Source organism: Mytilus galloprovincialis, chromosome 3, assembly GCF_965363235.1.
Source record: "Mytilus galloprovincialis chromosome 3, xbMytGall1.hap1.1, whole genome shotgun sequence".
Lineage (NCBI taxonomy): Eukaryota > Metazoa > Mollusca > Bivalvia > Mytilida > Mytilidae > Mytilus > Mytilus galloprovincialis.
Window position 1 is genome coordinate 32,330,601 of NC_134840.1, and position 13,347 is coordinate 32,343,947.

General features: G+C 28.9%; 1 protein-coding gene across 1 annotated transcript; it reads left to right on the forward strand.

Moving 5' to 3' along the window:
* The first annotated feature begins 3,090 nt into the window (after window positions 1–3,090).
* On the forward strand, window positions 3,091–12,611 carry LOC143067729 (sperm axonemal maintenance protein CFAP97D1-like). The gene is made up of 5 exons (XM_076241214.1): window positions 3,091–3,276; window positions 5,867–5,947; window positions 10,962–11,080; window positions 11,255–11,438; window positions 12,064–12,611. Exons 1-5 carry the CDS (start codon window positions 3,184–3,186, stop codon window positions 12,208–12,210), a joined length of 624 nt encoding a protein of 207 aa, XP_076097329.1. The 5' UTR covers window positions 3,091–3,183; the 3' UTR covers window positions 12,211–12,611.
* The last annotated feature ends 736 nt before the right edge of the window (window positions 12,612–13,347 follow it).

Sequence of the window (13,347 nt, forward strand, 5' to 3'; positions counted from 1 at the left end):
TTTATAAAATTATATTTATTTCATTGAGTAGGATGTATATATATAAAAGAAGATGTGGTGTGATTGCAAATTAGACAACTCTCCACAAGAGACCAATATGACATTGAAATTAACAACTACAACAATTGACAAGGTTCATAACGCATAGTCAGCTATAAAAGACCCCGAAATCTCAAATGTAAAACAATTCAAACGAGAAAACTTACTGCCTAATTAATGTACACAAAAATTAACGAAAAACAAATGTGAAACAAAGCAACAAACGACAATCTCTGATTTACCGGACCCTGACTGAAAGACAGTCACATACATACAAAATGTGTCGGGGTTAAACATGTTAGAGGGATCCCAGCCATCCCTCTAACCTGGGACAGTAGTATTTATCAGTACAACATAAAAACGGATTAAAAAAATCAAATGAAAAAGGCATAAATAACTCATTAGATGGATATACAAATAGAAATACATAAAACAAAAACATGTGGACGTGGCAGAGTACTTGTACATCCCAACAACAAAAATACGTTAAGTGCAGATCTGAGCGTAGAAGCAGTTACTGATAGCTAGTTCAAAGCCAATAACAACTAATATAAAAAATATTATGAATCTTATACTATATTGTCAATATTTTATTAAGAACACATCCAACATTCAATGGATTTAGTTTAAAGACCCCATAAACAGTCAGAGAACACATGCAATGCCATAAAAATAATTTTATATTTAGTTTGCTTTTGATATACAGATATCAAAATCAATATTAATACCAATAAAAACAATATTCAAAGACAGTGACAGCGTAGAATTGGTAACCTTTTAGAATAAGTTTATGTAAAGGATCGACAAGTTTACAAGGTTTATTTCTAAATTTCCGTGCAAGGTAAACAACGTTTCCTTAAAAATGAATATGTGCTATCCCGTTAGAAATACGATTTACCAAATTGTTAATTAGTGTAAACTGTTAGGTATTTATTGGAAAGTAGAATGCTTCTACAACATAAATATGGGCTGTTTTTGACAATACAATGCACATAGTTATATGGTCGTGTGGTCTAGCGGGACGGTTATAGTGCAGGCGATTTGGTGTCACGATATCTCAGTAGCATGGGTTCGAGTCCCGACGAGGGAAGAACAAAAATTTTGCGAAAGCAAATTTACAGATCTAACATTGTTGGGTTGATGTTTAGACGAGTTGTATATACATAATGTACACAGCCACGTATCACCATCACTGCTGGTGATTCGATGGATAAATCTGTTGTAGAGTTGTCACTGGCTCAGACGTACTTATAAATATAATTATTTTCTGTGACTGTATCTTACATTAATGTGTAGGATCCTTTACTACAGATAATTTAGCTGATCTGTAAAAATAACATCTCAATGCCTTATTTATCATGTACTGTAGTACGAACGCTAGATTAAAACTGACGTGGAAAGGTAACACACAGCCACCGAAAGTTTCTTTTTTATGAAGCCCAGGTGGTCGTGTGGTCTAGCGGGACGGCTACAGTGCAGGAGATTTGGTGTCACGATATCTCAGTAGCACGGGTTCGAATCCCGGCGAGGGAAGAACAAAAAAAATTGCGAAAGTTTAGACGAGTTGTATATAACATTGTTGGGTTGATGTTTAGACGAGTTGTATATATATATATACAGCTATTTATCATGCGTTAATGATGCTAGTACCCGATATATGTATATATACATGTATATATATATATACAGCTATTTATCATGCGTTAATGATGCTAGTACCCGATATATGTATATATACATGTATATATATATATATATATATATATATATATATATATATATATATCGGGTACTAGCATCATTAACGCATGATAAATAGCTGAAAACTTCACAATTTTAGCATTTCAGTTAAACTTTTGACCGTTTCCGTCTTAAATGAAAGTGGCCGTATCTGAGTTCATACTTAATATTGAAGTATAAGTTGTATTTGATGATAATATATAACATATATAAAGGTTGAGTAGGAACACGGATGCGACCACTTTCATTTGTAACAATTACCATCTAAAAAAATTTGGTTTATACCCGCGAGACCCCTTTTAAATGTTTAAAAAGAGTACAAAATCTTTCGTCAAATGAACTTGAAATTTGAGGCCATAATTGGCCCTTACTGGACCAACTCCTTTTAGTGTAGAGTTTTCCGTGTAAAACTGAAAAATCTAAATTTTGGAAAGGACAGTTATTAGTGTTCACATTTGATTTAATAAATTTAAGTTCCTATGTGCAATTTTCGGTAGTATATTTAGACTTCTTGATTATCTAACGAAAACATATCATCAAGATACATGTAACGGTAAGTATTGTTTTTATCAATTAAATGCAATTTAGGCGGGTCTTTGGTCTTTACTGAATTTTTTCATAAACTGGGATTCACAACAATTCAAAAACCAAGTCTGCTATTAAAGGGGCACACGTAGTTCTTATCGGAATACCTACAATATGTCGATAAACTTTGTTTTTATTTTTTTTCCTATCATACTTGCTTTTCATGGTATTTTTGATTTTATCTTGTAAAATGCCTCTATTTCTTGTGCCCACTTAAAAATTTGAGTATTAGTTAAATTTGACAGTTTAAAGTTCAATGTAGATGTAGTCATTTTCCTCTATAATTTTCAATTTTATTGTTTGCTATACATGTAAAAAAAAAAGTGTTTACGATCTATATCTTAGATGTAGTAGTTAAAATAACAGAATCCTGAAAAGTTACTATTATTTTTAAATGAATTCTTCGGGAATAAAAATAGATTTCGTTAACATTTTAATTATAGGTTGGTTATTGATCTGTTACGATGTTTGCCTTTTCAAAATCCTAATCATAACATGGGAGGGAACTCTGCTTATTTCTATTCGGTTCCATTTTTGTAAATAGAGTTATTTCCCTGTTTAAAAAAAAGCATCTTGACGACCGATACAAGAAAAATGTCCTTTGATAACTATTCTCTACAATTTACACATTAATTATCCTTCAAATCTCTATTTATTTTGTTATTTATTAAGAATAAATTGAGAGACATGCAAATAGATACGAAACTTCTTCATTTTCATTGTTGTTATGGAGATTTTGGCTTGATCACGTGGTTAGCACATTGAACATTGACAGGGAAATTGTGTGAAACAGTAGTGTGGATTGTAAACAGAAGCAAGATGCATCGGAGTTATAACTCAATTTTACCTACTCATAATAGGCTTCTTCAAAAGAAATGGGATGATACGTACTACAATGAACACAGACAAAAGGTAAACTACAAAGCTATGCACACTTCTTTTTAGTTCTGGTATACCTTAAATTGCTTAATATGCGAGTAAAAAACTAGTCAGATATAACTTGGTACAGCTTTGTCTTTTTTGCCTACTTTACATTTGTAATGAGTACCAAATAATTTGAGAATATACACCCATGATGGGATTCTTTAGATCAAACAATTAGTCAAAGAGTTGTATTTTTAGAATAGTTATACTTCAAAATCCTATCATTTCCAGTAGACTTTTTATTTATGAAAAAGAAACTTGTCTTAATTGTGGAAGACAGACTATTGACATTTTAAAACTTTTAAAAATTATCGTGTTCCTTGATTTCATTTTTATTGTTGCATGCTAGCTGTATCTATAGAGGGGGATAGGACAGGTGTTTTTAAGCTCAGGATTTCGGGATTGACCCTTTCGGGATCCGGGAATTCTTTCTTCGAACTTTGGGATGTCAGGATTTAAATTTATTTTAAAGGACCTGATCCCTTAACATCCTGGGCTTAACAACACAAAATCCTGAGGTTCCAAATTTAGATAAATGTCACCCCTCATACCCCCCTCTATCTATATACACCATATAGTGATACAATTAAAATTTAGAAGATCCATATATGTGCCATCAGATACCAAATCATATAAACATTAACAACTATTGGTTACTGTACAGCCTTCAGCAATGAATAAAACTCATTTAAAGTTTAATTAAAAGTTCACTGTATATAGTTACTTAAACGGTATTACAGCAACAATTAATTACTTGGATGTCTTCTTCAAACGGAACTTGTCAGAAACATATATACATGTAGCAGAATCTTCAGTTTGTTGAAGGAGGCTATTATCCGACAGAAACAAACTCTTACATCTTAGTAATTTAAGCTATAAAGGCCCTGAAAGGACAAAACAATTCAAACTGATTTCTGTACAAGACAATAAACGGAAAACAAATATGATACACAGAAACAAACAACCACTGAATTAAAGCCTACTGACTTAAGGTAGGCACATATAGAATGTGGCAGTGTTGAATATGTTTGCAGCATATGATATTGCTGTATTTTCTTTTATTCATAGACATTTTATAATTTGTTTAAAAAAATCTTGGTCTACTAAAAAAAAGATACAGAATTCCAAGGGTACCTTAAGTTACATTTAATTTGCTTCTTTTACACAGGGTTAAAATAATGTTTTTAAAATCTCATACCACATTTGAACATATGAAATTCTGTTACTATAATAAATTGAGTATTTTTACTCAATAAAATGAATTGTCAGTCGGTTAGTGCATTTTACAGTTTTAAAAGAAATTAAAAAGGTCTTTTGTTGATTGTTCAAACCATGTCACTTGTTCAAAAAAGTAAACAATGCTGCCATTCTTTATTTATAAACAGTTTATTAATCTTAATAGTAACAGCTTGTTTTCAGAGGTGTAAACATCCAATGATTTAAATACTTTTTTAATTAATTTGACAATTGGAACTTTGTTTATGTCAATCTCACTGGGGGAGATTGAACCTAAATGTTGACATCATGATTAATCCAATTTATCAAAATTTAATGGAACAACTTCAACAAGATCATACATGTACTTGCAATATCAACCTGTTGAATAATTTACTTTTGAATATTATTAGAGTTTGGTTTTTTTTATAAATTTTCACTACATGTACATGTATGGTGATATTATTGATATTTACATCACAATTGAAGTATATGAAGTTTTTAAGTTAACTTCAACTTGCTGCAAAAAAGAAAGTAATTATATACTGGTTGCTAATATTTCATTATACTGACTGAAATTGTACAAAATTATTTTTCCGCATCTTCCTGCTTTCTGAAATTCAATACAAATAAAGGATTTATATGTATTTCGATCAATTGACCAACGATTTCATGATTACATGAACCTGTGAGAACATTATATGAATATTATTTTTTTCTCCTTTTTGTGTGTTTGTTTGTTTTGTAACAAATACATTTTGTAAGACAACTGTCCGCCAGAGTTTAAATGATATGGATATTAGAAATTATAGGTCACCTTACATACAGCTTTTAATAGTGAGAAAATCCAATATGGTATATACATGTACAATGTAGTCAGCTATAAAAAGCAAGAAAGCTGAAGTCCTAACAATACAATTTACATAGAACAAACATGACAGATGTGAACCAACAACCACTGAATAACATGATCATGGCTTGGGACAGACACATATAGATCTTGGCTGGGTTAGATCTATGTTTGTGAGTCCAACCCCCCTTCTAACCCGGAACAAACATCAAACAAATGACGCAAAGTACAATCTATATCTAAGAGTATTCAGAGTTACTGATCAGTAGTGTAACTTAGAAAAAAAATCAATTTCTACCAAATTATTTGTTTCTTTTTTAAACTGGCATGAATAATTACAAAATGAAATTAACATCATGTTTGTTTTATATAGAATCCATTATACAATATAAAGGTGATGTAGAATACTGTGTTTTCTATAGAATTCATTATACAATATATAGGTGATGTCTGTTACTGTAAATCAATTAACTATTTTAACCAAGTTCATTTTAATTTCCATTTTGTTTTTAGGTTTATACAGCCAAACCAATGGTTGACACAAGAGCTCCACCAACATATATGCATCTTCATTTAAAACTTAAGAAGCTTCAGGTATGTTCAAAGAAAATAGAAAATAGTGTACCAGTTTGAAAAACTAACAAAAATTGGTAATTTAGTTACTTTAGATTAACAAGATGATACATAAACATTTGTAAGACTTGAGAACTGATACTCAATCAAGTTATTTCTGTAGAAAATGTTCCAAAAAACTTAAAAGTTTAACATCATTTTTTGCATTACGAAGTTTGCATTATTTTATTCTAATGTAAATTAATTAGCCAATATTATATGAAATGCAATTTCAAAAATGAAAGAGCTACACTTTACACAAACACTAGGCTGGGCAGGTTATTGCAAGCAGTTTCATGTTTTCATTAGTCAATAACTCATCCCTTTTTTTTTTTTAACAATTCACATGGAATGCATTGCTTTTAAATAAACCATGCTCACAATCACTTTGTGCTGTAATTGATATAATGGGAAACAGATTACAAAATGTACTTGTAGCTTAGACTTTTCAATTTTAAACTGTTAATTTATTTATGCCACATACATTTCTTTACATGTTTTGAATTAAGATTTACATTATTAATTTTATGCTAAAGATTGTATGTACAAGTATCAAGAAAATGACTTGCTGTTTTTCCATACAAAAAAATACCCATACTAGTCTTAAATTGATTTTAGCTGTATATTTTAATTGATATTGATCTGATAACTAAAACTGTTTTCACTTAATTTATTTTCATGCTGTATATAATATAATCCTATAGATGCACATCAGCTGAACATTTGAGTTTTAAAAGATGTTTAAATCTGTAAATAATGAATCTTTGATTGGAGTTTTCAATTCTGTTAGTTAATCAATAAACTCCTATGGAATTAAAATGAAATGTAAGGTGTATAATTTGTCAGCAAGAATCCAGATTTATTATTTTTAATAAAGGTTTTACCAATGAAATTATAGAAATATATCTTTTTTTTTGGAACTGCATGGGATCATCACTTATATAATAAGTAAATTCTGTAAATTATCAAAATATCACTTGGTGTTTTTTTCTTAACCACCATGTTTGATAAGTATATTTTCTATTCAAATTACTCCATTTCAAATAGATATTTCTATTCAAATTACTTCATTTCAATGGACAAATACTTATTTTGTTTTTAAAAAAAATATGAATTCCTTTTAAAACATTCTCATTTTAAGAATATTAGCCTTTCACATTAAAATGGCCATAAAAATAAGCCACCTTTGTAAGAATAAAGATTTATTAGTTCTGACATACAGTCTCTTAAACATTTATTATCATGTCAATGGTCAAAGTCTTTGATGAATAAGTTATCACTGAAGTGGTAAGTTATTTCTAAAGATGAGCTTGTTAAAGTGGACACATAAAACTATAGACCTTTTTTTCTTACGTCAAAAAGTATTTATAGTCTCAAGTTTGTTTACTTTTAAGGTATGATCTATCTGTATGTTAAAAAAATCAAACATTTAATGCCAATCTTTATGTACAAATATATATAATTAACATTTAAAGGCTGGCCTTTTAAATACATAAAATTCAAAATATTTAAATGACAAAGTTTAATGTGAAAGCTAGAACTGTAATTAATTCATCAACACAACCTGCCTTGTGATGATTGTCAATACTGAATGTATTATAAGGAAACATTGAATTTTAATATTGTACTGGATTTATTTTTAAAAGTCAATACAGAAAAAGCAGATGGCATTTATGAATAATTTTAGATGTAATGAAATCAAAATGCCAACACTTTGAAATTTTACCTTTTTATGGGCATTATGTTTTCTGGTCTGTCCGTTTGTCTGTCTGTCCCGCTTTAGGTTAAAGTTTTTGGTCTAGGTAGTTTTTGATGAATTTAAAGTCCATTCAATTTAAAACTAAGTACACATGTTCCCTATGATATGATCTTTCTAATTTTAATGCCAAATTAGAGTTTTTACCCGATTTTCACAGTTTACTGAACATAGAAAATGATAGTACAGATGGAGCATAGGTGTTCTATGTCATTCTTGTTTACTTATTTTTTTTTGTGTATATATAGATTTTTCTTTTATATTGAATTCTATATGAAAAAAATAGAAATAACAGATGTTTTCTATGCTGACCAGTATCAGCAAAAATCTCTTCAGATAGTAATCTTGTGATCTAGAAATTTATGAATGGGTCATGATTTTGCAATGAAATATATAAATAGGTTTGATATTTTTATGAAATATATGAATGGGTAATTGTGCTTTCAAAAGACTTCAAGAGATAATTTTTTAGGCAAATCCCAGCTGCACATCTGTACCCCATTTTGATAGAAATATGGATACTACTACATATATCTTTATTCTCACTGCCTATTGATTTGTTGGTGTTAACATAAAAAGTCCTCACTTCCTGCATATAGACATATTTTTTGCATCTATATAAAACATTAAATCAGCTATTGATTGAGTTTCCCTAGTGTTCCCAAATGTGGAATTCTTCATTCATCAATAGATGGTATTATGAAGTCAGTTGCTGAGCTTGGTTATTTAAACAGAAGTTTGAATACATGGTTGAATCCATAGAATACCTTTACCTGGTGATAGGACATTTATTGCCAATGCTTCATGGTGGATCAATATCAATATCGGATATTAAAGCAACTTAAAAAATGCTCTCTTAGCTTGATAAAACTGATTATCAATATTTGATCATACTTGATTGGAAATGATATGTGATTAATTTAAGAACGATAGTGTACTCTATGATAAACCAGTAATTCAATATTTGTATATTTATGTCTAAATTTATATATGATATGGTTTGACTAAACTAGTGAAACTAAAATAGTTTTCTCACAAATTTAAAATATTTTAAGTTATGTCCCCTCTTTCTTTTTCTTTTTTTTTTGTGGTTTCTCAGTTGAATTTTTTTTAGGTTACAGCTGATAAACTATGATCTGGCTCATATCTATCAGGTTATAACAAATATTATTCCTTGGCATTCTTTATTTAGATTTCAGATTTTCTTTTATTTGGCATTGCTTTTATATACTTTGCAATCTATGATTATGGATTCTGAAAAGCAAGTCTGCTGAATATACTCAATTATTTTGGTATACATCTTCACTTTTATTTTGAAAAAAAAACGTTATTAAGTTGAAATTTTGTACATAGAAATATTCAAATATGTTTCTTTATTATACCTGTAAAGCTTTAGATTGCACTTTGAAGTTTATTGTTATTGAAATTGAAAATTTTATTTGAAAGTGTCTAAGTGAGATAACATTTTATAGCTCAATGGAGTAAATATAGCCCAATCAAGCTATATAGGCTCACACTGTAGAAATAGAGAACTTGTTTATAGAATAAGCATTAAATAGAACCTGAATGATTCCAGTCAATATGTATCAGACAGTAAAAAGTTACTTAAATATCCATACATTAGCTGAATATACATAGAATTTTATGCCATTAGTGCTCATTTTATTATAAAAGTTGATCGGTATTGAAATTTTTGAATTCCAACTGCTTTTAAAAATTATTCACTTGACAATTGAGTATCATAGTTTGATTGAGATTTAAGTTTGAATACAAAGGTAAAATTGCATGCTCTCACAAAACTCTTTTAAAATAAGTAAATACTTCAACAAATTATTAATGTGCAATATATTTATTGATAAATTTTATGTACAATACACACTGTGTTTAAAGTGGAAGAATTTGGGTTTTAAATTTTCATTTGAAAAGGTAATGAAATGGTCTTTAATTTTGTAGAGGAACTAAGTACATGGTATACATGCGATCTTTACATTGAATATCTTTACATAGTTACCTGATACAAATGTTTTGATATTACATTTCATTATTTTAAACACACTGTAAACAGTATAAAGACCTGCATTGTTAAAAGTAAACTTTCTGTTGTTATATAAAAACTGCCATTAAATCACTTAATTTAGGTGTTTTTTTTCAATTATTACACAATTTAATCATTTAGACTGGGACTAATCTATTATACTGTTAGTTAGTATAATAATCCCAGATTTAGATACAAAAATCACAGGAGTAAGTTACACCACACCATATTTAAAAATTGTACCAATCACTGTTTGTGTTTGTTTTGCATTTTTGGTTTATACATTTATAAATAAGACAATGTGTTTGTTTTGCATTTTTGGTTTATACATTTATAAATAAGACAATATAATAATGCTAGAATAAAATATGATCAAATTAAGATACTCCACTTACCTAGAATTTGAAATTTGAAAGAATTTGACCACTAAAAATTTTTTAAACCTGTAGTTGTTTATCAAAACAATTCGTTTAAAACATGGGATAGAATTTTAAAAACACATAGTTAACATGGTCAAACCATAAGTTAAATTCTGACAAAGAGAAACATTGTGTGCTGGAATGAATTATGTATTATAATAAGACATTTTATTCAGTTTTGTTTATATATATTACATGATAATACTTAAGGCATATGTATTTCTTACATCCTAGCTCCTTTGTTCTACAAGAGGTGATCTCAGCCTGATATTTGTATGTTTGACCACATGATTCAGATTTTTAGCTCACCTTGCCCCTGTATGAGCCAAGTGAGCTTTTCTCATCACTTGGTGTCCATCATTGTTCTTTAACTGTAAATCTTTTTCTCTAAAACTACGGGCCAAATTTAACTGCAAACTTGGCAACAATCATCATTGGGGCATTTAGTTTAAAAAATGTGTCAGATGACCCAGCCTGCCAACCATCAATGCCACCATGGCAAAAAATAAAACATAGGGGTTTAAAAATAAAGTTTTTGGCTTATATCTCTGAATGAAACTAAATCAAAAGTATAATGGTTGCATTATTATATGCATTGAATGTAAACAAAATATCAGTTGAGCAACACAGGCTCCTTGGAACCTCTATTTCCACAATTTCTAAATTAATCAGCAGAGAAGTTAAAAGAAAGGTAAAATAGTATCATATTATTGATAGAGATAATAAAAAGTATTGTTAACTCAGATTTTTCTAATTATTTTGAAATATTAATTTCTCTTTTTTCAGTTGGAAGAGGAAAGATTAGCCACAATAGAAAGAGATAATAGAATTTTACTAGAAAAGATGTCCTATATAATGAGAACTAGAGGAAGAGTCGATAATAGAAATAATTACGAGTATAGAAGGTGAGAATTTACCATATGTTAGCCTTATATCACTATAGTTTTTCCAAAAATATTGTTATATATATGGATTCTATAATTTAAGTGTAAAATAATTGATTTATTCAGTAAGATATGCTCCTCTCATCTGATTATTAATGCAAATGAAAATGACATACCCATCTACTTATTTTACAGTTTAAATAGAGAAAAACGCCAGCGAGAACTCTTACGATTGACCAGAGAGAACCAGTCAATATTAGGTAGAATAACCCAAAGAAAACCAGAATACAGTGCAGATTCATGGGCTAGACAATGGGAAGATGACCAGAAATTCATGGATAATATTTCTCATTTTCCTAAAAATTGGTGGTTGATGAAGGTAAGAAAGCCTGGCAAGAGTAAAAGTTAATTTGAACATTAAATACCAATATTATACATGGTCCAATTCTACCACAAAATCTTCATGTTTTGACATAGTGTAAGTCTGTTGCATGCTAGCTAGTAAGCACAAGGTATGAATAGCTTATATTCTGAACTTTTTATGAAAAAGACTTATCTTATAGGGGGGAGTAGTGTGTAGTCATATAGTTATTCAAACTAGTTTCATGAAAATCTTTGAAGAAAAAAAAAGGCAAACATCTGTAATAATATTTCCAGATAGCCCTTTCTCTTTCATAGACTTAATTTTTTATAAAGATGTTTGAAATTTGAATTCATTACTTCAAAGTGATAAACTGGTGAAATTTGTTTAGCCCATCGCTAAAGAAGGGTTGTTTAATGAAGTATGTACTGTGTAATGAATTTTTTTGAAGACATACTTTCTGTTTGATGAGAAGTTTGGAAATATCAAATGTCCAGGATCTATGTACATTTATGAAAGATTAGTTTTGTTTGTTTTACAAGATCTTATAAGTTAAACCATTTTCTTATAGTTTTGTATACAATACATAAATGATGTTCTTGAGTTATTTAATGTTTTCTAATTTCAAATTTTCCATCAACAGGAGGATACAAGTGTTCAGAATAAAAATAAAAAGAAAGAAAAGTCAACAATGGGCAAAAAAGAAGAAGTGAAAGAAGATTCCAGACCTGGTTCAGCAGGATCAACAAAAGTTGTAGATGAAAATGAAGAACAAAAAACAAAAGCATGAGAGAATGTTTTGACATGAATGTAAAATTGACACCAGTTGAATGGATGAATGAATGATAGCATGTTATTTCCATAAAGTATTCTTAGATGTGTCATCTGATCTGGCGCTGACTTTAATTGAGCTGTCTTTAACCTTATATGATTACATTTAATTTCATGTTTTGATGATTTACAAACTTCTAATCATTACATGTATAAATTATTTATAATATTCTGAAATTTTTAAAGGCTGGTTTGTTACATGTAATTTGTGTCTGAATAGAAATAGATCATGAAAACATCTGGTAATAAAATGTTCATAAATCATATATTTAGCTCATAATAGGGATTTGCAGGGATAGACTACACTGTAATATAAAATAACACCAGGGTAAATAGATGTATATATTAGCAAGCTTGTAGAAATACTACATAATGTCTAATGCTCTGAAAAAAATTGTGATAATGAGAGCACCAAATGTTAAAAAAGGAATAGATTGTCTCCAATTGTAACATGTAAAAGTAAATCAAGCAAGTAATTTCTTTTATCAAGATCATCTAAAATAAACATGAGAGATTTTTGAAGGTACATTGTCTATATTTAATCTATACAATATGCTAAATGTTTAAAACTATTTGATTTTGATAATTTGGACCTCTATACCAAAGATAAAAATCATTGCTTTATACAAACAATTTGAAAAGTGCCTGAGAAGCAGATTTTATGTAATTGTTATTGCTTTTTACCAAAGTAAGTGTGGTCCTGGGTTTTTTTAAAGGTCAATTGCTATTAAAATGAAAATGACCAAAGTTTCTCACTTGACCATCTCTGTCAAGTTTTTTTTTATATTAAATTTTATCTGTACTTTATGTTGTATACATAATTAGTATTATTTTTGTGCTGTGATATTGTTGTTGTCTTTGCTCATAATTGAAGAATGCTTTAGTTTATTAATTTGTTAGTTTATTTTAAATCAAACTGCTTTATAAGCAAAAAAGATATTTCTTATCATCTAATGTTAGTTTTACACTATTTTTATTATGCTATTTAAATATATATTATATATATATAACTTATAAGCAAGATTTCATACACAAACTTATGGCAGAAATATTTGTTGGTGCATAGTTAAAACATTTAATTAACTCAAAAGTTTAC